Source organism: Trematomus bernacchii, unplaced genomic scaffold (genome assembly GCF_902827165.1).
Source record: "Trematomus bernacchii unplaced genomic scaffold, fTreBer1.1, whole genome shotgun sequence".
Taxonomy (NCBI): domain Eukaryota; kingdom Metazoa; phylum Chordata; class Actinopteri; order Perciformes; family Nototheniidae; genus Trematomus; species Trematomus bernacchii.
In genome coordinates this window covers 11,924,617-11,951,454 of record NW_022987727.1, presented here as the reverse complement: position 1 = coordinate 11,951,454, position 26,838 = coordinate 11,924,617, and the positions used below count along the sequence as shown (strand labels likewise).

General features: G+C 40.2%; 1 protein-coding gene across 1 annotated transcript in view; it reads left to right on the top strand.

The window, feature by feature from the left end:
* Positions 1-26,838, top strand: part of plxna1a (plexin A1a) — a 269,839-nt gene that overhangs the window by 136,136 nt on the left and 106,865 nt on the right. Inside the window, 5 exon segments of the mRNA XM_034144547.1 lie at positions 5,998-6,098; positions 7,373-7,496; positions 7,958-8,111; positions 9,548-9,647; positions 17,317-17,431. Of these exon segments, the coding sequence (XP_034000438.1) occupies positions 5,998-6,098; positions 7,373-7,496; positions 7,958-8,111; positions 9,548-9,647; positions 17,317-17,431 (594 nt within the window).

Here is a 26,838-nt window from a genome sequence, read left to right as displayed (position 1 = left end):
CTCCACTCTGGAAAAAAAATGAATCGTGCAATGTTCTTCTGTCCACAATCACCTCCCGTTATTAGATTAAAGGCTGAAATTAATGTTTGGTAACACTTTATATTAAGGTACACAAATCAACCATCAACTAGTTGTTAATTAACATGCATATTAGCAGTATATTGGCTCTTTATTAGTCATTATAAAACACTTATTAATGCCTTATTCTACATGACCATATTCTACAAGTAATAGGCCATTAGTTGAGAGTTTTTCCTCAATAACCCTCTAATTAGTGCTTATTTATTGCAAGTAAGGAAGTTGTTGTACATGAGTTTTGGTCTTAATATGCTCTGCTCAATATGGGCCTAACAAGGCGGTAGTACCACAAGAATAGTAATTCTCCCATAATAACACTTAACTAATATGATCTATTCTTATGTAACAAGACATGAAACTATAAGTGTTAATTGTGTCTAAATAACTCAAAATTAGGTATTTATATCTAAGAACATGTTCCCTATTTTAAAGTGAAGTCTTGTTCATAACCAATAAGCTAGTAATTTGACTCTAATTGACCTGAACAGGTTCCCTATTCTAAAGTTGCCTCCTCTTCACACTTTGTAAACACTTTATAGCACACAACTACTGAAATGAACCTCAACAGTACATGAACAAAGTAGGCACACGTTGAAATATCTGTTTTATTAATGAACCACTAAAGAGAGGTTCAGACATATGTACCAACACATGTCAAGTTTCTCCAAGGCTGAGAACATACATACAGCCTGTACTTCTTAATAAAAACTGATTTTTAACAGAGTTTATGTATTTGTGATCATACTGTGGGACCTGCTTGTATGTACTTACACAATAGGTGTACTGTTCTCCCTATGTGTTGTACTGTCTCAGTGTGAACATAGATGAAACAGCCAGCCAAACTCTTTTGAGAGCCAGGGAATGAGCAGCCATGCTCCTTTATTGACTTATTTGCAGTCCACTGACATTCAAATGGAGTGAAACTATAAAAAAAGAAGTTACAAGGCACTTAATGATCTCATACATGCAAGGGTAACATACACAGATTAACACATAGGAGCGCTAAGTGTAAACAAGGTAAATATAGCTAATGCTAGCTGTGCAATAAGCATGTATACAGGCTAGTAGCCTATGGCTAACGCTAGCATGTATGATAACACTTGCGCAAATGCTAACGCAAATGCTAGCGTGAATGCTAACGCATTTTCTCATTGTGTTTTAACATCTCCAAATGTCATCACATAAACACAATACATGTTACTAATCCTTACAGTGTAAGTGTAAGGCTTACACTTACAGTCATTGCTTTCTGACGGACTTGACCCTTTACTCTTCAGGTTGCATAGGGAAAATTAGTAGCAGTCTACTCATGGATGTCTACTGCCATGCTATTCAGTTCACTTTCTCCTACTTCCTGTACCCGGTTTCCTGTCTAACCTTCAGTACAAATTTGACAAATATATACATTTGCAAATATGAAACATACAGGTCAATATCACCTTGCTATTGGTAGCTGAACTGTCAATACCCCAAAACATATTCTTAGATATAAATAGGCTACCTAATTTTGAGTTATTTACACTTATAGTTTCATGTCTTGTTACATAAGAATAGATCATATTTGTTAAGTGTTATTATGGGATAATAACTATTCTTGTGGTTACTGCCTTATTAGGCCCATATTGAGCAGAGCATATTAAGACCAAAACTCATGTACAACAACTTCCTTACTTGCAACAAATAATCACTAATTAGAGGGTTATTGAGGAAAAACTCTCAACTAATGGCCTATTACTTGTAGAATATGGTCATGTAGAATAAGGCATTAATAAGTGTTTTATAATGACTAATAAAGAGCCAATATACTGCTAATATGCATGTTAATTGACAACTAGTTGATGGTTAATTTGTGTACCTTAATATAAAGTGCGACCTAATGTGTAAAAAGCAAATGTATTCACGGTGATATCATTCTTTCTATCTTTTTCCACCTCATTTCCCCTGCCACTTTCCTCCCCCGCCTCCCTCCACTGTCCACAGAATGAATGTGTTCCCCTCTGCAACAGCAAATAGGCCAGGAATGGAAATGCCATATTTAATATAAAAAGGTGGTTCTCTCTTACTTACCATCACACAAACACACACACACACACACACACACACACACACACACACACACACAAACACACACACACACACACACACATACACACACACACATACACACACACACACACACACACACACACACACACACACACATGCTCCCTTGCCACCTCAGTAAGACAAAGAGTCTTTGGCTGAGCATCTCCTGCTTCCCGTCCTATTATCTGTTTTCTAAAACTCAATAATTGAACTGTTCCATTGGAATACATCATCCTGCCCACTACCACAAAGCCCCATTGAATAAACTTCTCTCCCTGGCTATTGTGCTTGAGCGTGACACATTTCCCCCCCCCCCCCCTTCCTCTATCATATAGGCTCTATATCTAGCATAGTATTTGTCCAAGCGCTAGTAATGACTGCAATTTGCTGCTATTTGGTGTCCTGTGAGAGGCCTGGTAATGGTAGCATTATAATAGTTATCAGACACAGGTTACTATTATCATGCTATGAATCTGCCATAAGCTATTGTGTCCCAACTGTACATCAGAGTGACACAGAAAGATGAGGTAAACATTTGGAGGATGAAATGGAGGGTTTTTGCCGGCGTCTAGTTGAGAGATGTGCTTTTAAAAAGCTTTCTAGGGATGCCACTTTATAAATAATAACATCTAAGGAGCATATACATACCTACTACAAAAGGGAAAACAAATAAAGGAGATGTCATTATACAATTTATACAAATTGTGCACACAGAAAGTAATCAAACAGTGTAGTTTTCCTATGGAAGTACCAAGAGACATGGTGTTTGTGTCCTGTGTAGAAACCTAGAGTCAATCTTGAGTATTTTTCTGTATATGCGTAACTTCAAACATACTTATTTAAAGCCAAAATACAATGTTTTACTTAACTTAAGAAGTCGTTTTTTAGCATTTTTGCTTTGTTTGGTTTAATTTACCAATGTGAAAACTGCGTCCATAACACGGGAGAAAGTATGTTTCCCTCAATACCAATATTAAAATGGCAGTTTTTTTGTTTAGGAATTCAATTGTAGGAAACAAGCGGCATCCAATCTGATTCAAAGTCGGAGAATCATAAATGTTTGAATGTTATGCGGCAAACTATCAAGCACATTTTCAAATATTTCACCTTGTAAGTGAAACATTTGGCCTCCTGGTGGCATAACATGATAAGCAAGGGTCCACCTCTGGGGACCATGGATGTTTTACCAAATATCATGCCAGTCTGTGAAATAGTTATGGATATATTTCAGTCTTTGATAACTTGAACAGACACAAATGAATTAATCGTCACTCTGCAGGAGGGCAGCAGAGCCTGCTACCTGCATTTAAATTCATCTGATGGAATAACATATTTGATAGCATACAGTGACATGAAATCAAGGTATGCATTTAATTAATCATGCAGCGGTTGTTCAAGCAAAGGACATGAAAAGAGCCTGATTCCCTGTTTGAAGGTTGAGAATTTAAAAAAAAGGCGCATGAAGGAAGAGTTTCCACTTTGAAGGTTCCTACACTGCGGTGCCTGCAGCTGCCATTAGAATTCACCCTCACCACCTTCCAGCTCACCTGGTGTGCCCCCCCCCCTGCGTTATTGATCTCGTAATTCACCTGACTGAGGCTGCTGGAGGTGTGCATGTGTCTGTAAGTGTGTCTGTCGTTCAGTGGATTATTTAAGTATTGAATAACTGCCCCATATCAATTGTCTCAAACTCTTAATTTGGTCCACATTGTAACTTTCTCAGGTGTATGTGTGTTCCCCTGAGGCAGTATCCTGTCTGCCAATACGTCTGTCACGAACAAACTCCTTCTCCAAGATGAGATATAACACATGGATGCTGATACACTGCTGCTTTATTGAGATCTAACAGACACAGAGTAGACAGAAGTGTGCACTGGTATGATTTAAGTATTTCAAAAAGCTTTCATAAGTTAATTTCTCAACTTTAAAATCTTCTACATGGGTGAAAGTCAAGGTAACTCGCTGATGACAGAGCAGACAGATGGTGGGTGGTGAAAATGCAAACAGCAGCAGAAAACACGTTTAATGACAGGTGTATAGACAACTGTGTGGAAATGGGCTTCTTGAATGATTATGTCCTCTCCCTCCCTGATCTCATCTTACTTTGGTTGCAGTTTAAGCAGCAGGTACATTTGGACAGCACTGTTTGATGTCCTTGTTAATACGCAAGTTCTCCAATTTCCCCAGAGATCATTAAAGTTTCATCTAATCTTAGTCATGCAGACTCACAGATGGCAGCCAGTAGAGATTTAGTGGACAAAAGGAGTAACTCTTGATGCTTATCTTGATGGTGTTATGTACAGCACTGTATAGCATATTCTTTGTAAGAAATTCACACACGGTAAGCAAGCTTAGTCCTCTTTTATAGTCCTATCACTAGAACAGATGTTTGTTAACCCTTTCTAAGTTCATATGTAAAGAAAATATTAAAATAATACATAATCACAGCAAAATCAAAAGTGTTATATTTTCAGTGTTGGAGTTGGGAATTTAAATAATAGAGTTGTTTCAACTCATATTAAGTGTCATTCAACTCCAAGATAGTTATTATTCAAAACGAGTTGGTGTTGAAACAGGGAGTCAATTGTTGAATTCTCCTAACAACTCTAGAGTGTTGATTTAATTACCAACCCACTCTCTTCAGTCTGCGTACAAATGACACGACTTTACACATTGGAAATGCGTGCAATAGATACGCAGAAGTCCGATTTTGCGTGCATATGATACGCTAACCATTCCCATTGAGTTCTGAGGCCGAGTTTTGCGTGCATATGGTACGCCACGTTTTGTGCCTGCACCACTTCTTTTTGTCCGGTCGGGTCATGGTAGACCGGAAGCTGTGTGGTTCATAAAAACATGTTCTTACTCAATACCAAGCCACAATTATTGTTTTTATTTTAAATCGTATAATGTCTGACTTTTTTTGCCGTCCGCAAGGAAAATAAATGGGGCTCAGAGCCTCAGAATAACGAAATCTGTATTTGTTCAATCTTTTTTTCCTTCTAATTTGTTATTATTTTCTAAATAACATACTGTTATTTACTCAACAATAACACACAATTATCCTTGTTTTTATTTATTCGTTTAATTCTATAATCTTGGGCTTTTTAGCCGTTCCTCAGGAACTGAATTTCAAAATAAAGTCACCGGAAACAGACGTAGGCCTATACGGGACATTTCGAGCATCATTGCGATACACACCCACTGAACTGATTACCCAAGATCCTCAGCTTGAAGCTCGGTGATTGGATGTTTTAGCCGCAATGCCCGTTGGGATATGGTGTTAAGCGATATGAAATCCGAAAAACATTTCAGAGTTTAGGATGGCCGAAGACACTACACTACAAATGAGTGATCAGGAGGCTCAATCTGATTTTTAAAGGGTTTTTACAATAAGTAGAGTAAGAAAGATTTCTGAGGGCTATTTTCATTTTCTATATACCTTTTAGTATTTTAAGCTGCCTGCATGTATCAGTGTTTCCTGATCCACTGGAGAACAATACATACTATATCACAAAGAGATGTTTGTCAGAGGAGGTAATCTTAACCCAAGTGTGTGTTTACATGTGTTTAAACCTCGACTCTCCCCCCTCTAGCTAGCCTGGTATGCCGCAGTGTGGAGTTGTAAGCAGCACCTCCAGAGCTGTTTATCTCTGATACAGTAGTCACAGTGGGCTTGTTCCCTCCTAATCTCATATTCCAGGCACAGGACACCTCCGGTAGATCCTGCGTACACCAGGCCTATATGGTATAAGCTGTTTGAAGGTGGTGTGAACAGGGTTTACGTGCAATATTAACCAAGTGTGTATTTCTATGTGTGTGTTTCAATTCCAGGTGACCCGTGTACCGGTGGAGAGCTGTGAGCAGTACAGCTCCTGTGGAACTTGTCTCGGAGCAGGGGACCCTCACTGTGGCTGGTGTGTGCTGCATAACGTGTAAGTGCATATACTGTTTGCTTTGTTGAATTCATTATGTAATTTCATTGATTAGATTGGGCTCTCTGCAGATAATGTTACATTGTGACAAGTAGTATTATGTGGAGCTGCTTTGTGTGTCAACAAAAAATACACAATTTGTGGTCTCTTAAGCCGTTATGTTCAGCAAAGAAAAAACTTTAAAATCACTCTGTGATCTTATGAATTCATACATGTGTAAAGAAATTACATTTTTTGAATGACAAAGTCAAAGCTGTCGATATTAGAAGTCCTTCCCTCATTCTTTGTTTATGAAAATTGTCATAAATACATTATTTTCTATTACTTGTATGATGGGCTACCAGCTGCCCCATTGGTGAAATGACATTGTTTTCTGACCCACTCACCAAATTAAATAAATGGGACTTCTACTGATACTCTCTTTCAACAACGATTTCAAATTGGTGCTTACTTTGGTGCACTGTATACATACATCATTTGTCATGGATAACAATGACATACAGTAGGTTATATGTGAATAGACATAAATTCACGTGGTTTATACACCATTAATCTTGCATTACATTGTTTAGACTGTGAACTTTGTATGTGATCAGCCAGACAATCTACTGTAAATATATAGTAACCCAAATATTTGTAAAGTCTGCAATACCAAATGATTGGCACATAGGTACGTTTGGGTGGGGCTGGCATGATGAGCTATCAGAGTTTTATTGAGGTGTCAGGTTTTAAACGCCACCATGTACACCTGTGTTAAATTAATTGGATGTTACTAGTCAGCTGATAGCCAACCAGATGAATGAGCCTCTGATGGTGAGGCATGACTGAGCAGCTGGTGCCAATCAGCTAATGCATTGTGACCGCCCGAACTAACACTATGCCCCATTTGTTTTTTTACTCTGGCTGTGTGCTGGGCTCTATATTTGACTGTTGTACTATACTATGGTGTGTTTTAGATTGTCTGCCATAGTGATAGCCTTTTAATAATGTATAAGTGCACTTAATCCATTGTAAACCAGGGGTACATTTAGGTTAAGGCAACCTCACGTTAAGTACACATACATATTGGTTTAATGATGGAGCCAGACTACAGTTCTATCTCTCCCTAAGAGGCTTCTGATGGTACCAATGCCAATCTTTCTACAAACAACGTGCATTTTATCTCAACCAATAGTAATGACTAGTGTGGATTTAACATGGCAAGTAAAAGTGAACTAAATACTTGCCAAACTGTTTTTGAATGGAGTCATGACTATTGTATCTTCCACCTCCAGATGTTCGAGGAAGGACAGCTGTGAGCGAGCAGAGGAGCCTCAGCGTTTCACCACCAGAGTGGAGCAGTGCGTGCGACTCTCCGTCCAACCTGACACCGTCTCCGTCACCATGTCAGAAGTGCAGGTACAGTGTGTCTGTGTGTGTGTGTGTGTGTGTGTGTGTGTGTGTGTGTGTGTGTGTGTGTGTGTGTGTGTGTGTGTGTGGGTGTGTGTGTGTGTGTGTGTGTGTGTGTGTGTGTGGTGTGTGTGTGTGTGTGTGGTGTGTGTGTGTGTGTGTGTGTGTGTGTGTGTGTGTGTGTGTGTGTGTGTGTGTGTGTGGTGGTGTGTTGTTGTCAAACAGGTAGACGTGGAAGAAAGGAAGATAGACAGCACAAATGAGCAAGATAAATGTGAAATTAGATGTAGTGAAGCGTGTTCTTGAGTCATAGCTGGCAGTTCGTCAATCATTTTGAATTTAAGATGAAGAGTCACATATATGCACGTATTTGAGTCAGACAATCAAAATCTTGCTAATGGCATCACCAATAGTACATTAACTTTATGTTGCCCCTCACCCTCTCCTTTCTGCTTTCCTTCCTCCTCTAGTTGTCACTTCAGGCACAGAATGTGCCCAGTTTGTCTGCTGGAGTGAACTGCTCATTTGAGGACTATGTAGAGACAGAAGGACGCATCTACGGGGGACGGATCTTCTGCCTGTCCCCTTCGACAAAAGAAGTGTTGCCCATCACTCGAGACCAAGGTAAAGACAATTTGTTCTAAACCTGACCAAATCACATCATGTGCATCGATTGTTGAATTGTAGAATTATGGTGTGGGATCACAATGACTGACTTTTACTATGACAATGGTACTCTGTTGTGGAATCTACCTGTTGCTAAATGTAATTTTCATTTTGAGAATGAATTATCATTTTATTATAATCATAGGATTGTGTAAAATAAATGAATGAATCTACAATTTGTTAAATAACGTGGAGATAAGAGCACATGTCTTTATTTTATGTTATTTTATCATTTATTTTCAGAATCAGAGAAGTTAACTAAATATACTTTTTCAATTGCCCCTTTTTAAAAAGCTTTTTTCCCCTATTTTCACTTTTCATAATTCTTCAGAGTTAATCAGGTACCCCCTTGTTTCTCTTAAGATGTCAAGCTCAATAGCCTTCAATTAGCCGGTAAGCTTGAGTTAGCTAAATCCACAAACATGATAAAGATTTTTGTTTTAAATAACTGTAGGACAATGCTGTAATTTAAGACACTAGAAATACACAGTTACAAAAATAAAAACTTTAACTATATAGCCAGTTAGCTGGTTAGCTGGTTAGCTGGGTAGCAAATACGACATTGTTAAGCTAGGAGCGAGCATGGCGATGTTTATTTTGACTTTGTGTCAATAAACTGTAGCAGTTAGAAAGTTGATTCATAATGACTTTGATATTGTTGTCACTTTAGCTAACTGGCTACATTTGTTAGCATTTAACATTAGGCTATTTATTTATATCTTTCCGATTGGGGCATCATATACTTGTTGCAGTAAATAAGTTAGGCTAACACAGTTGTGAACTTGGGAGCGCTTTAGGTTCACTGGGTTTCTCGAAGTTGCACATTCGGAATTTTTTATAGTTTTGTCACATTTCAGGCTCTTAACTTTTAAACCTTTGTCTTAGAGAGAAAAAAAGGCAGTGCATCATTATGTGCTTCTCGGTTGAACAGTTTTGTTTGATAGTGTCAAAAATAGAAAGTTTGCTTCATTCAGCCTGTTTATTCAACTGTGAGAAACACGAGTCAATCTGCTCCTTAAATGCAACCATTTCTTTGTGATTATTAACATGAGAAACTGCTGATTCACTAACTTAATGCACAAAACCCATAAATGCATATGGACAGCTGAGCAGCTTCCCTTTTAAAATTCTATTGACTCAGCTCTAGGCTCTGCTTACTCTCCAGCCGTTATATTACGGCTCCAAAGCTGTACAAGAACTGACAAGTAACTCCAAAAAATGAGGCAGTTAACATTTCCGAATGTATTGCCTGGGCTTGGGCCTGATCCTGGGTTCATGAAACATTTTCCATATACTGACTTTATAAGATAACATCTGTTGTACTCAATAGAGATATTGGATGACTGTAAAAGAAGAAAAGCAATGGTTACACAGTGTTTTGTGACTCCTTGTAGGTGACCGACGCATTATAAAGTTGTATCTGAAGTCGAAAGAGACGGGGAAGAAGTTTGCCAGCGTTGACTTTATCTTCTACAACTGCAGCGTCCACCAATCGTAAGTATTTTGTTTTTTTTCATAGGTAAAAGTTTGTTGCTAAGTGTGCATGAAGTGGAATTAGATATGTCCTGCAAGATGCAGACTGGTGGAAAGCAGTGATCAATAGAGTGGGGACTGCGGCCCTTTCTTAAAAGCAGTAGTGCTAAAATATTGGCCTGCAAATTACTCCTGTTACGTAGAGAGCAGCATGCAACCTTTGCTAATTCATTATTCAATGTATTTAAGCTTTTTACAAATCAATTAGTTAATTAAATCTCAAGCAATAAAGGGAGTACTGGTGAGTGAAATAATACATCGATTCCTAACCATGCAGGACCTAGGAGAGCAGCCAAGCTTTCGGATCTTAAAACACGTCAGTCGTGTTTCCTGGAAATGAATTATCCATATTGTAAGCATTGATATACTGATTGGCTTTTCAGCACTGATTTTAAAGGGAGTTGTTGTGCTGTATATGCATGGTTCAGTGTGTTGTATACGACAAATAAGGCTGGATTGAAGAATAGTCCTTTTAAAAATGCAATTTGTAGACTTTAACATTGCAAAAGCTATAATATTAAGAGGTTGTTTGATGCTTTTGGGTTTTCCCTTTCCTGTAACGGCATTTGCAATATTTAACCAGAAATAATTGTTTTTTTCTAAAATGAAGTGTCTCTGTCTCTAAATGCCAGTGCAGATGTTCAGTTTAACCTCCACAGGAAGAGAAAAGAGGCAGGCAGGACCAGAGTGAGATTGTCCTGACAATAAAATAAGAATGTGTTCTTAATTGACCTGCCTTGTTAAATAAAGGTTAAATGAAAATGTCATTCCATAAATGACTCTTGGCTACTGCTCTAAAGTCGCTGTTACTCTCTCTCTTCAGTCTCTTCAGCCTGGCACAGACTCACATCTCTCATTTACTGAAGGCATCTGCACTTTGTGTCCATACACCTGCTAAGAAGATGCATCCGTGGCACACTCAAAGTGAATTGATATTTCTGTTGCCAAGCATATATTGATGACTGCATTACTTATTCTAATGTTTCTATCATTTGGAATATCCCAAAGAAATGATGCATGTGGGGCTTTTTCCCTCCTCCTCTCTGTCTGTTTTTGATAGAGGAGACATTTGTAAAAAGGAAATGAGTGTCGACATAAGTTAAATCAAAGAGAAATACAGACAAATAGTCCAATAACTAAGAACCTTAGAAACTCTGTTTGTCTGCCTTTTTTTATTTATTTTTAGCATTTTTAATGCATCTCAGAAACAATAAAGATGAAGGAAATAGACCAATAATGCTTTAAGTGATAATATTGCCAAGGAAGTTGATTTTAGACTACATTTGTCCTCTATTAAAAAAGCTGTAAAGGGAAGAACATTGTGAATATTGGCCATACTTCCTGAATTACCAGCAGTACACGCATCTAGTACTAAGGAGTGTGAAGTGCACTTGTTCTGCCTCCATCCTCCCCCCTCGCCCTCTGTCCCCCCCCTGCCTTCCCACCTTCCTCCTGTCTGCCTTTTACTTTCTCGTCTCCAATCCCTTTTTAGCCCTCCTCCCCCCGTCTCCCTTTTCTTGCCCCTCTCTCGTTCATCAAGCCCCATTTATTGCCTGCGCACTGCTCTTGGCCCTGAATATATCTGCATAGTAATAGGCCGTTAATTAGCTGTAGCCGGGTGCATGTGTGGAGATGGTCATAATGGAGTGGGCATGTCGAGAGGGCTCACCTGGGCCACTTCTCAGGGCCTCCAGACATAGTTCAATGGCTTTGATTCATTTTGTATAACAGTGGGAACATGTGTGGAGTTTTCTGTTTGTTCCTTGGGAGTTAAAGAGCCTGCAATGTATTGGTTGTATATGTTTATGCAATGTTTGTGCAGGCAGGAAGAGTTTTCTCGTTTGTGTGCCTATTTACTAGCTCCCCCCCAGTGTCTTTGATGTTGGCTCCGCTGGCCCCCACAGGACTCCGCGGGACTGTGCCACTACAGTGCAGTTATCACCGCGGCAGCTGTAACCTAAACCAACAAATTATACACCACTCCCCCTCTCCCATCACCTTTTACCCCTGAATCTTTGACATCGCCTGTAGGAAGCCGGGCGCAGGAGGCGGCACAGTTCAACAGCAGATAATGGAGCTCTCCTCGTGGGCGTGGCAGGCGAGGGGAAGTGTAGCACATGCTCGCAACACACAGACGCACAGATGCAGAAGCCTGGTAGCCTGCAGGCAAGCGCCCAGACTGGCTTGTGTGCGACTTCCCACCGCCTCGCTATGAAGGTGGATGCAGCACCTGCTTCACCAGCCACAGACACACACGAGAGCAGGTGCACTCACAGTCAGGAGAACGCACAGAAAGCATATCATGCTGCGAGCTAGTCTCATACGCTGTTACAATATGATACATTTGCATAAAAAAAGAGGTTTGGAATGGTTTAATTAAGCAGGGATGATGGATCTTTTAAACAGAGGAAGAGAAACAAAGTGAAATGAGAGCGCTGGAGGAAAGAGGGCAACAAGGGACGTTCCCCAAGAGCTGGTGAGGTAAAAAGCAAACCGAGGAGGAGGCATGAAGAGGGGAAGACAGATTTAAAGCGTGAGATTGCGTCCATTGTGTGAGGAACAATGCGTCCCACACAGCTAAAAGGTTAGCGCCGCAGCCACAGGCCACCATGACCATTACAATATGAAAGGGGAGCAGTGAAAGGAAGCACTCACGGGAGGGGAGCAGCCCACGCTTGGGCCCCCATGACGGACCGTCACTTCCAGGCAGACGGTTCGCTTTGGCCCCCTGTTGTCTACGTTACCCATTGGCAACTTTTTTTGGCATGTTGTTGGAAACAGTTTCTGTTCATTACATCGCCATTAGAGTATTTTCTGGAAACAGTTGTTGGTCCATTTTTCAATTAATGTGACCCAGCTTTAATTAAACTGCGGGTTGAGACCTACTGCTATTGGACATTGCCGTGACAAGTTGCAATGATATGTTATAATGAGTCTTGCTCCCCTGTTGAGAATCCAAACCTCTCATTTGGTTCCCTGTGCTGTATAACTTAATGATGTATGCTTCACTTTAGTGCCGCTCACTTTGGAGCTTTATTGGATAAAACACAAAGACGCCTATTTATAGCTCTCGTAGCACAGCCAGTGTTATCTCTCTTCTAAACACTATCCACATGAGAGATATATGGGAGATATGATGTCAAGCCAATCTGAGCTTTTAATCGCAATCACAACAAGCCTATAGTTGCTTAAAGTACTGATTAAGATATTAAAGCTGTACGCCTTGTGCCTCAAAATGGGTCACTGGCCTACTTCATTTGGCTAGACACATGTTGAGTTTTGGTGGGCTTTAGATGCTTCCTAATGAGGAAAGAATCACTGCTTTATCCTTTCATTGAGCAGAATTAAATGGGCACATTCATATATGTTTGTGCGGAGCGGTTGCTCGCATATCATCAGCTTTGTTCCATCGATCCAGCCTCGCTAGAACAAAAGCTTGGAAGACGATGAAAAGGCGTTTGACTCGGTGGCTGGGCCTTGTTAAATAGCAGGGGATATTATTGACTACATTGCAGCAGCGCAGCCACTTACCCGAGCCAGTCGTCCAGACATTGACAGCCCTACCGTACACGTCAAGTCTCCGCTGCCCAGGTGACCCAGAGGAATGCAACGATGTCAACACAGCCGACAGCTTGTGTGTGTAGGTGCCTCTCAGTCAGCGAGTGTCATGAGCAGTGTGTGGGCACATCGTCCCTGCGAACAAGAAATCGATAAACCCTGGGGTTAATAGTGAGGAGGAACTGGCTCACCAGTTCTGCTAACAAACATCAGAGTGTTAGCATAACCTTAGTCCACCCTTCTCCCCATAGAAATCCTCTGGCATTGATTATAAACTCACACTGCAGTTCAGTGTAGTCTCACCAGCTTAACGGCGGCTATATGAAACAGCTATCACTCTGTCACTCCAGCATAGATGATTTACCAGTTAACCCTCTGAAATCTGAATAAAACCAAGGACAGAGGGACAAAGACAGAACGCGGATTAGACTGAAATCCAATTTAAAGTCAGTCTCTCTGCCGGCAGGGTGGCATTGTGAGCTGAGCAATTGTCCTTCAGTTTGGAGGACCCGCTTTTAAACTCCCCTGGAGGCTCATTTATGTGATGCTTTTGCACTGCACTTGTCACAGATCGCTTGTCAGTCAAACAGGGATGTTGGTGTTGTGATTTATTTTTTTTCAAACTGAAAAAGTTTGAATTTGATTTAGTTGGAGCTCTTCCAAATAATAAAGCACTCCTTTCTTCCCCAAGAAAGAGCCAGATTTTATCTGAAAGAATAAAAAAGGAATGTAGATTGAATCACTGCTGTGTTGTATCTGTCACTGATAAGGTAGCAACATAAACATTTGTGTGTTTAGGTTAATGTTCTGTGAAATGAATGTCCCACTGTGCCCAATATGGCTTTATGGGTTTAGGCATTTTACAGTACAATAATCCCTAATGCTGGCTTTCACTTAACATGAAAAGAGACTTGCAAAGGAATGTCATGCAGCTTTTAAAGGACCGTGTAGTATTTAGGGGGATTCATTAACAAAAAGAGAATATTTTATTCATTAGCTTAGTTAGCTTAGAATTAGCTCCTCCTATCCACAAATTGCTATGTTGCTCTGCCAATTTGTTGCCATTTTTAACAGATGAATTTAACACTTAACTGAACTGCATAAAGACGGGCATTTCTCCTTTTATCGTTACTTGAAAGCCACTGACATGCTTGTGGAACTGCGTTAAAGCCCGCCGCCACCTGCATTTCACTGCTCCTGTAGTGTTACGGCAGAAGCAAGGTGGAAATTGAAGATCTCTTGGCATTACCTTGGTTTTGCTCTCTGTGGCACACGTTACCGCAGTGTGAGGCCTGAGCTGACTTCATATTTAACAATGACACGAAACAGTACGTTCAAAATCACGGCAAGAGTCCCTGAAGAGTCTGGTTTGTCCGGCAGTGGCTCAGTCAGTAGGGGCTTGGACTGGGAGCTGTAGGGTCGACGGTTCAAGTCCCCGAACAGACCTAAAATATGGAGTGTGGACTGCTACTTGGAGTGGCATTTGCCGTGGTGCCCTTGAGCAAGGCACGGGACACCCCCCACTCCCATTGCTCCCCGGGCGCTGTGCAATAGCTGCCCACTGCTCCTAGTTCTAGGATGGGTTAAATGCAGAGGCCAAATTTCACTGTGTGTGCTGTGTGCATGTATGTGTGACCATTAACACTAGAACCGCCAACGGGTACATTTTACCCGCTGCTGTTTCTTGATTGTATGTAACTTTTTTTCAATAAAATATTCAAGTCTCCCAGTATGTGACTTCTCCTGAAAGTGTGTTACAGTATGTAGCACCCTCTGTTGTTAAAAATTGTCAATATGAAGTCAGATTGAAAAAATGGCCAAAGAAATTGCCATTTATACCCATCAGCGCCAGCGGGTAATATTTACCTTATAGAAAATGCAGTGATTTTTGCCACGCGTAAACATAAACATGACGTGTTGCTATAGCAACGACTGTTGTTTACTGCGGTTCCTTATAGATAGATAGATAGATAGATAGATAGATGAAAGCTGAGAGTCCACAGATTCTATTGGTATAAGTGTCATCACTGTGCGATCAAAACTCACTGTTAACCCTGTGTTCTAGTATGATAAATAAAAGAACATTGTACCTTGAAAATCAATGCATTCTAATAGCGGGTACATTTTACCCGTTGGCGGTTTTAGGTATACAGCCACCCCTGGCGGTTCTAGTGTTAAAGAGGGTTTCAGGGTTCCATCCTGGCTGTTTCCTTCTAATTTATGCTAAGCTAGGCTATTAGTTACATATTTAGTGTATAGGCATTAGAGTGGCATCAATCTACTCATCTAACTACAGAAAAAAAGTTTGTCACAAAATGTCAGCTAAGAGCTTCAGCAGAACGAATCAAAACTACATATAGCAACGAAGCTACACTAAGCAACATAGATATGGGCACCAATAACTGGATGATGGAAACATACAAAGGACCTTATCGGTTCCCAGTCAGTCAGGGTAGATGTTACTTGATGGGCAGAGACAGTGGGTGTGTGTGGGTTGAGTTTTAGGATGCCTGATTGAGTACAGTGACAGCATATAAGAGAGGGGACTGACGTAACATGTAATTAGAGCTTGACGCTCTTAAGCCAGTTAAGTGAAATGTAGTTCAGAGGTGTGTAAAGACGACAGAGCCAGGACTTGTTTGAGATGAAAGAGAATGTCAGGGTTTTTAAAAGTTACTGAACGTCAACTTGTGTCAGTCTCTGTAATTATTCAACTTTTGACTTGTTGCGACAGTAAGTGGTTTCTCAGCTAGCCAAGACCTCCTGCATTCAAATGTCAAGAATGTGAGAATGAGAAGAAAAAAAAGTGAGATTTAACACAGCACAGATGTAAATATGTATGAGTAGTCATTTATATATACACTCTAGGAATTGACACATAACGTTGTTGAGAAAATATATTTTTTTCTTTTTCTTTCTCCTGTTTCATAATGAGAACCATGCTTTGCTATTGGAATAACTATTTTAACTATACTCAGAATTAATGTTAAGTGAAATCCTAAACTAACCTTTCTTTAATTGTACAACTTCCCTCACATTTCATTTTTGATAGCCTTGTTTTGGTGTGGTAATCCATGTTTGAATATACATACATTCATATTGCTTCCTCAACTCTAAAAAAGAAGAGGAAGATGAAAAAAAGCAAGTGTTATATAAAAACAGGCTTATCTTGGTCTGCCAGCTTAGTTCCCTGTAAGCCTCAAAGCATGGAGAATAAGGAGGGAGGAGTGGATCGCCAAGGATTCTCTCTCCCTCTCTGCCTGGCTGACAGCTGGAATAAAGTCTTAATGCACGGGGACACGGTGACACGCGTCATTCCAACGTGATTTCTGGAGTTTTGGCCGTAACCATTTGATGCTGTGCAAAAGTGTTGATACCCGTCCACGTTAGGCCTGTCATAATATAATGTGCGTCCTCCATAAAAGTTGTTCTTGGCGGAAACTCTCCTATCCTACAGTATGAGATGTGTGAGGAATTGAAGTCTCTTTTGCTTGGTAATGGTTGTAGCTGGCAGTTGTGTTTTTATGCTAATTGAAATTAAGAAAATATAAACACAGACATTCCTTCAAAATGTCTGTTTTTGTCTCCGACTGTAAATGCTTTTAGAGGCAGCTTTTTTTAATATATTGAGTCATTGTTTTGTTTGTATTAACTGTCTTTTGGATTACAATGTGAGCATTGGACAGGCAACTGGCAAAATTGAACTTTTTCTAAATTTCATTTGTGTTTATTCTTGGACAGATACTTGTGTTTTTAGTCCAACAACTTGTATACATGTGAAGTTTTCTAATTGTGACAAAGACACCTGTTAAAAACGTGTCAGTGCTACACAATACATGTTTTACTTTTTAACTGTTTCTAAATGACCTTATGTCTATTTCTACCTAGCATTTCTCTACAGCTATAGTTAGCATGAGCAGCAAAACACTGTTAGCTTATCAAGTAACCAAAGGAACAAAAAGCAGTGTAAACTCCTTTAAAGAACATTTTAGGAAAAATAAGTGACACTGCTAAATTATGACCGTATTTCATATTTTCCACAAATGTTTTCATATTATTGCTTTACCCCCAGGTGCCTCTCCTGCGTTAACGGAGACTTTCCCTGTCACTGGTGCAAATATCGCCACATGTGCACACAGGACGCCAGCGACTGCTCTTTCCAGGAGGGACGAGTCAACACCTCTAAGGTAAGGGAAACACACACTCACACACACACATCTAGAAGTGCAGACATACAAGTCAACACGTGATATATTTACAAATATTAATGCATTTGCACACATGTGGTATAGTCGCATAGTAATTCCAAGGGTGCAGTGTGTGTGTGTGTGTGTGTGTGTGTGTGTGTGTGTGTGTGTGTGTGTGTGTGTGTGTGTGTGTGTGTGTGTGTGTGTGTGTGTGTGTGTGTGTGTGTGTGTGTGTGTGTGTGTGTGTGTGTGTGTGTGTGTGTGTGTGTGTGTGTGTGTGTGTGTGTGTGTGTGTGTGTGTGTGTGTGTGTGTGTGTGTGTGTGTGTGTGTGTGTGTGTGTTGCTGTGAGTGGCCCAGCAGCAGATGTTGTACTCCAAGCAGCACTGGATTTATTCACTTATAAACAAGTCGGGGTGAATGAGTATGCAAATGGCGGCGCGCGCTACCGTCCCAAATGTTACATTTGCATGAAAACCCTCATCTATGCACACACCGACTCGCTCTCAAAGTCCCTCTGTCTCCCTCTGTAATTCTCACCGTCTCTCACGCAAACACAGAAACTCACACTGACAAACACAATTGAACTTTTGTGTCTTTGGAAATGTGCACTTAACACCAAACCGCCTTCACTCTAGCACATTCTAAAATCACTTTTACGTGTATGCAAGACAATAGAAGACTTTTTGAGATGTTTTTTCTTTCATTTCTCAGAGGAACATTTCATCTTTGGACTCAAATTCTCGCTGTCCTCCTTTCTCCTCTCTCTCTCAGCCTTTAATTGCATGTACTTTCTTTCCCTCAGTCTTTCATCGTTTCCATCTTTCACTACAGAAAAACCTGAGATTATGAAAGCTTATAATCAGAAATGTTTGTGTGCTCATTGCGGGTGGGCATGAATGTATGAATGTGTGTATCTGCATGCATATGTTTAGATTGTGTTGCCTATGTGTTTGTATATTTTAGGAGTTAGCATGGATATATACATGACCATTGTCTTCACTTAAAGGGACAGTTCCCCCCAAAAGCTAAAGGGACAGTTCCCCCCAAAAGCAAAAGCACATAGTTTTCTTCTTATTTGTAAGGCTATTTTTCATTCTCAATGGTGTATGAGTATCCAAGAGATGTTTCCCTTCCCTCCGATATAATGGAACCAGCGGCAAATCTGCATGTATTGCTCAAATTGCCAAAAACTACATTAGAAAAAGATATTGCAGCAATTCTTTAAATGTTCCGGCTACCCAAGATTATCCACAGACCTTGTTGTCAGCAATTTTATGGGAACTGCCGTTGAAAACAGTATGGACTCATCAAAGGACGAGTACATCTACTCATGGACCAACAGCTTGAAACTGTGCACAATCTAAACATTCATGGTGTAGTTAGTAGAAGAAGAAAGAAAATGCTTCCTAGCACCACAAGACAAGTCCCATCAAATTCCCTTATATTGCACAGACGTCTCTACGGCCAATCTCCTCCACTAGGAGACTCACAACAACATGTTATAACTGTATAAGTAGCACCACATATGAGAGGCAAAACGGAATGTATTTTTGATTTTGCAGCGAACTGTCCCTTTAAGATATGCTCGGGTGAGGTAGTGAGGTATATTTGTTATGTGGTGTCTTTTTAAATTGGGCAATTTCAGGGCATTTTGTGTGTGTGAGTGAGTGTGTGTGTGTGTGTGTATGTGTGAGAAATGCGGATGACACTTGACTCGGAACACCCTGTCATCACACATCCTATAAACACAGCAGGCTGACATCCATCCTCATCTTGTTTGGAGAACCACACCAATTCAGCCATCTTTTTCCAATCTATTATCTCTACTGATGTACTCATTTTGGTTCAGGCGTTGCCATGGTGGTTACCAAGACACTTTGAATGTCAGGGGGGTTTATGCACACAAATATCCCCAAATCTTAACATGGGTTATTTTTTATGAAAAAAGAGCTTGTTTTATAGATGCATGTGTTGTTGATGTGTCTCACTCACATTGAATGGGTAACATTTTTGAAGGAGTACATATGCGCCATGTGAGCCAGCAGCAGCAGTATTGTCACCACACATGTATCTCCTCCAGCCTTGATTTTGTTCCAATTTGCCAGTTCGTAGCCCCTGCTGAAAGCAATATTGCCCATCTCCGCTGCCTGAAAAAAGTTTCCCCCTGCGTCATTAGCATTTGGTTGCCAAAGTGATTGAATTCACACTACGCTGGTTATCTTCCCAATGGCATTAGTCATATTCCTGAAGCTGACTTCACTTCATATCTGATCAAACTCATGGCATCTGTAAATCTGTGCCACAGGTACAGACACTATTTTCTTCTTCCTGTTTGCAAATGTTTGATTTCCAGCCCCTTAAATTAAATGTAATTCTGCAATGTCACTTCCTGGATATGCAAATATATATAAATCAGCTGTGTTGTGACAGCAGATAAACAGAGAGGCACATTAGAGGCGACCAGGCAGAAAATTGCCAGATTCGGAGAGACACTTGAGAAGGCCATGAACGGAAATGTGTATAAACACAAACAATGAGAGAAACAAACACCAGGACAAACAAACACGGAGACAAACAAATTTGATTTGCTTCAATGAATCCTAGCATTGGGCTGCTAGAGCCGGCTGGGCCGACGCCGGGCCCGCGGGTTGGTTCAAATGACTTTATTCAGATTCAAGGAAATAGGAAAAGTAAGACAATAATAAGATCCAAAAAAAAACGAGCTTTGTTTGCATTTAGTTTCCTGTCTGCAAGCTTGCCTGCTCCTTTATTCATTGAGAGAAATTTGCCTGCTTTTTAATTAACTCGTTCTTTCATTTTGCATGCGGCCGCTTTTCACTCAGGATATTTCACATCCAACAAATAAATTAAGGCAGTTCATGATTGACAGTATAGATGTAAAATGTCTGCCATGAACAGTCCCAGATGGGAGCTTTGATATATTTGTTATCTTTTTGTGCGTGTTTTTATAACACTACAATTACAGCAGTTTACAGTGCGACAACAGTTTGGTTGTTAATTATGACCTGAGCTTGTGGTTATTGATGATATCCAAGAATTGCCTTCAAATATTATTTCAAGTTACCATTACAGGCACACATACGGATGCTCATACTTTTTTTTTTTAAAACTCTATTTTTCTTTCGATTCAGTACTTACAGGTGACATTGCCATCCCAACACCTTCTAATATTCTTATTTTTTAAACTTGTGACACAGAGGCTAAGTCACGACCCTGTGAAGTTACTTTAAAGCGCACTGGGTACTATTTAGCATCATTTTTAACAAACACAGCAAACAACCACAAATGTGTCCACTTCTTGGTTAGGCTACAAAACTACTTGGTTTGGTTTAGGAAAAGTTTCTGTTTTGGTTTAAACTAGGTGTGTTTGTTTGGTAACTTAAAGGGGACCTATCATGCAAAATGCACTTTTGTACGTCTTTTATACATGAATATGTGTCCCCGGTGTTCCAGGGAACTCACCAAGTGTCAGAAAACACAACCCTCTCTATTTTCCTCCATACCCAAATCTCTAAAAAAGGGGCTGCAACTGATCTGATAAAAACTGATCCAGATTTGAACACTTCAATGACGTCACAGAAGTGGCGCTACGGCTATTGGGCCAACTCTCCACCTATCAGGGGAATGTGGGGTTGGGCCACGGCCGGCCATTGCCGCTCGAAAGCGCTGGAGACGCTGTAGTACATATGCCAGGCCTGTAATTGGCGCTGTAGTCTGCCATAAAAGCAGCGAAGAAGACTTCCCGCGCATATGGTAACCATGGTTACCCTTCTGTTTATTCTCCGCTGTGGCTTTTTTTCTCCCTCCCCGAGGCAAGCGTTTGCTCCCGCTGCTTTAATTCAATGCAATCCCTCCCCATCGAGGCAAGCACTGTAATTCTCTCCGGTTAGTCCACCAGCAGATGACAAACACCCACCTCTCCGCCTCTTCCAAGGAACGAGGGGACCGTGCGGCAGAGTTTCAGTTTCAGTTTCTTTCGCCGGTCAAGATGTCCGTTAAAGTTTAAATCTTCCGGACAAAATTAGAAAAGTGCCGGTCAAAGGTCTTCTTTGTTATTTATTGAGCTTTAAAACAAATGAATAAAGACTCTATAGGCCTATAATAATATAATAAAACCATAGACTGTATATATAAATAAAACACGGAGAACGGAGATCTTTTTTTCTCCCCCTCTTGACTTGATCAGAGCACGGCTCCCCTCTCCTGCAGGGGGGCGTGGTCTCAAAGAATCAGCCCCGTGGACAGCAAACAGCACATAGAGCGAAATGAGGCATGGCTAAAATGCATGATCTGTTTGGTATTTTGAAAACAGAAACGTATAAATATACCTTATATAGGTATGGCCCTACAATATATCATTTAAATATAGCATGATAGGTCCACTTTAAGTAGGAGTTGAAGTTCAGGTTGTTACATATATGACGTAAATTAAGTTCAAAAGAGCTGTTTCATGGGTAAGACAACTTGGTTTTTTTGTGGACTTTGTCACTATTTATACTACGTTACTTGATTTCCTCCTATACTCTTGTCATAACTAATATGGCCACTAGAGGCAGCCTAAAAACTGCACTGGAGGAATGTAGAGTCATAGTTTCAAACACAAGGCTGTTTTTGACAAGTTAGGAGTTTAAAACACCTTTGCCTTCCAAAGCTCTGTCATACAATAAATGTGTTTTGGGACCATGTAGTTGGGGCAAAAGGTCGCATATAAAAGAAACACAGCCCCCTCCTTTAGTTAGATGTTGCCATAACAAAATGCAATTTTATCTGGCAAACCGCCCACCAGTTAAATTGATGCAAGCAGACATTGAAGAGTACTTCATCATTTATGAAAATAAAAACTGTTAGGTCGTGTTAAGGGTCTATATGAAAGTCAGACATGCTCCAAGTCCACCCACCACACTGACATCCTCACCTGGTCTTTGTGCCTGTTACATATAATGAATAGCATTTTCAGCATCTGCACAAAGACTATTGAGGTCTTTGATAGTGTACATTTTTCCCTTCATGCTTTGAGAAAGTGTTGCTTCTAGAGGGTATTTATTTAGGTGCGATGCATTCATTAAGGCTCAGTGAGGTCATCTGATTCTGTGAGAAGAAGCTCTCATCAGGAGTAAGCGCTTGTTCTGCTTCAAAAGTTCTTAAACAATTTATTTAACTATCAAGGCACTGACCTTTTCGAAATGTGAAACTGCCACTCACCATCTGTGACTCAGTGTGATCTTCTTTCTTTCTTCCTCCCTACTTGCTTCTCTACTTCATTTGTGTCTTTGAACCAGTGGCTTTGTACCCCAGCCTCATTGATAACCATTAGCAGGCGTTGTTAGGCTCCAAATGAACAGAAGGGGAATCTAGATATGTGGATTAGAGTTAGCCTTCAAGCCCCTAATGAGAGGATAAATCACCATGATGAGTGACTTGGTTAGAGAGTCATATCTTTGTGTCAAGTCACCTGAAATAGTATCACACTCACAATAGATGCATACTGTACCCAACTGTCTCCATACGGGTCTTTTGATCTCTATCCCTATGGCTCTCGTTCATCCGCTCCCTAATTCCTTCAACAAGTCAATTATCTGGGGCCGCTCTCCTTCTTCTGTTGTCTCTCAGCTCCGGGTGTCAGAGTTACATCTGTCTTCCCATTGTTGATGGAGCACAGGCTGCTACACAGCTCTCTGTTGCCCAGCTCGGAGGCTCCGGGGCTGGGGTTGGCACGGAGCTAGCTTCCCCTCTCCCTCTGGGTCTCTCTCTGGCTGGGGGAGCTGCCTGCCACTGATACACTTAGCTGTGTGAGTGTGTGTGTGCACATGTGTGTTAATTATTCAAAGTGTATTAAAGCTTAAAGACGCATCTCCAGATGCCTCTCTGATGGTTGGCGTGTTTAATGGAGAGAGACAGATGAGATGGGAAGCGAGAGGTGGAGCATCCACAATAAAACATAAGGGGAGGGGTGTGGCAGTGGCCTAGTTGAGAAGTAGAAGAAGCAAGCTTGCTAAAACAACCAGGGGCTTCATTTATGAAACTGTATGCACACTGCACATAAACACATTAGAAATAGTGCCTTCTGCAAAATGGTACACTTTTTATTATTAAAGGCATATAAATCAAATACGCTCTTATTATACAGAGCTCTCTGATAATCCCTCTTGTGTTAGCATATCCGAAAAGCTTAATTTGTATTTAACGAGCAAAGTCAATTTGAGATTGAGAACATTTCTTTTCAAAGGGAGATGTGGCAAATACAGGCAATGGCACAACAAAGAAATACAAAAGCTGACAATATTAATAAAAGGAACTAGAAATCAAGCTTTAGGAAGTCACATTTCAAAAGAGATGTTTTAATCAGTTCTATAACCAGCAAAAAAAAAACATTGGGGATCTGCCTTTAAATCTATCAATTAGCATTTTATTACATACATATTTAAATTAGATTTTTTTGTCCAACATATTCCATTCTAAAGGTGCAACATAGACAAGAAGGGAAAGCTATCAGCAGACCCTGGCTCGATGTGTTATTAACTGTTTTCTCTCTCCAGGATAAGGTGAGAGGTCACCTCTAATTAGGTTTGGGTCAGGGACCTCATTTTAATTGTCTCATTATTCTAGTAAAAAGGTAAATTGGACTGCAAATTGTCCACATTTGCCTTAGGCCAATTTGTCATCAAGCTTTATTTAATTAAGATTGATTAAACGTGTATTAGTTGCAACCGTTAAATAAATATTTGGTAAATAAACTTAAAAAGTGGGACAGCAGATATTTTGAAAATGAAGGGTAACGGAGATACATGGAGGAAGACAGGAAAGGGAGGAGGACCCTGCCTTGTAAAGCAAGACAGATTAAGGAGAAAGACATCAACGGGGTAGGGAGCGACATTAACGGGAGAGCAAAGGGCGAGCGGGTTGATGAGAGGAGGAGAAGGATGGAGGAGTGGGAGGAGATGTTTAACCATTCAGGAGATGAAAGGATACTTGAGGGTCACGACATCATGTCTCCTCAGAATCTACTCAATAATTCCTCGTCATTAGGTTAATGCTCTGTGCCCTACTTTCTTTCTTACTTCCTGGAAGCATGGCCGCTGAGAACACATTTCTTTGCATTGTATTTGTCTCACAAAACACACTTTTGCCTGTAGACAAAATATAGGAAATGTAATTTATATTTAAGTCATAGGCAAATTCTGACTTAGCATTCACATTCTTGTTTATTGGGTTTTTTTCCTGGCTTCCATTTTTGACTTCTATCATTGCTACATAAAAACAAATTGTATATATTTGTGTAATTCCTGCTGAATGTATACAATAGTGCGAGAACAATCTTATATTGCTTGTATCACTTGTGTGTTTTAATTCCACACCTTCCTTTCTTCCTTCCCTTATGACCTGGCTTACCCTCGCACTTAAGGCTTAGCGAGCTTAACTACACTGTGTCTGTGAGGGCACATGAGCAATCATATGTAGAACATTTGTTTTGAAAGAGTTTTATTGCTGCTCATTGTCTTAGTGGATACATTTAACGGCCATCAAACTGTTGAATAGTGCACTGAGGCGGAGGCATAGGGGAATTAACTTCGGTATCAATGCTCTTCGGTCCATTGTTCTATGCTAACAGGCCATATCAACCATATGAAAAGCAATGGACTACATAAGGGTTTTTTTATTCCAAATGCATTCATTAAAGAATAAAAGAGAGTATGGAAAGGATGTTGGAGATGACGACATTGCATGTACAGTTCTTTTTTTAAGGGGCAATCCAACTATTTCACTCTATAGATATGACATAAAGCGTAATTAATATGGCATGTCACAATGAGAAGCCTACTGCGCTTCCTGATGACGTGTATTAAAGAAACTGTTTCAATTGTTTGACCAATACTAGGGAGTAAAAGTCAAGCGATCGTGCCATATGCTGGTTTAATCCCCACATTTTTAAGGCTACTCATTTCTGAAGAACCCCTTTATTTCTAAACTAGTGGAGTTCCAATTCAAAACGTGACTGATTGCTTAGCCTTCAGTATTGCTCTTGGCAGCTTTCTCCAGAATCATTCTCCACACACTGCACTTCCTTAGGCCTTGAAAGTGACAATTCACATACTTGTTAATTAGTATAGGATGTGCTCCATGATGTGAAGAAGACACGCAGTAATATTGATATACATAATGTTTGGTACCACAGCCACCATGGTCGTATAAGACCGGGTCTTGTATTTATTCAACAATTGCATCAATGTCATACCTGACTATTAGTTCCTGTTATAATACATATTTGCCAAATTGAAATGGTAATGAATTTGCAAAGATGTGCCTCTTATCTGGAAACTTCTCATCTTTCACGGATCTACCAAACAGGATCAAACATTTATTAAAGGCTGTTGAAAGGGACACAGATAGAAACCTCTGAACACGTCTTGGTCTTGGAGAGGTTACCTCCCCAAAGGTTCCCAAATTCAACTTGTTCAAAACTAAATCAACATTTAATCTGATTACTTCTAAGAATAGAAGTTGTTGTACACTTTAAACATTGTCAAACCATTTGGAAGATGTGTGACTTTTTGAATCAATCAATTGACTTGACTTATTAGTCATTTTTTTCTACTTTGTTGAAAGTTTTTCTTTGTTGTTAGTGAAGTTGAGTAGCAGTGTAATAAAATCCTTTGACAGTATGTTCCCCCGGAGATGTGAAGAAAAGGTAACGGGTGCTTTGATTAAAAAAATGTATGGTAAACAACAACGTTTTTTCAAAAGAAAGTAACATCAACAAACTATTCTGAGCAAGCCGTAATGATGCCAATGCATTGTTTATGTTCATACATTTATTTCAATGTCAGAATATCATTTCATAACAGTGTGAACTCTTTCTGTGTTTTATCTCTACCACATCCTCCGCCTTGCTGCTATCCCCTACTGTAAAAGGGCTGGGAAGAGTGGGTGGACACTCCAAAAGGCTTCTAACAGTTCAAAGTGTCTTTTGTAAAACAGAAAGAGCTCGTAGTCTTGTGCGAGGGGGGTTGTCTGCCCTCGTTCCACCTGAGACTACAACTGAGGAACCCGGGTCATTTGAGCAAAATAGATGAAAAGTTCTCCTGCTAAAACGAAGCACAGGGGATGAGTCACGTATCCAGAATAAAACATGAGATGGGTCTTGCAAAGGGAAAGCTATCTCTTTCAAAAGTTTTCAGCCCCAGTGAATATGCATATGCGATATCTTTTGTTGTAAAGTTGGCTGTGTTGTCTATTGCTTACACTTTTCCGACCTAGGACCTTTGGGACCAGGAAACTCATTATTTGATCCAGAGACTAATGGAAGGAATAAACCCAAATAATAAGTAGAAGGCAGTTGGGGGAAGTCAGTACTTTTATCATTGGCTTTTATTCTGACCTTGAAAGG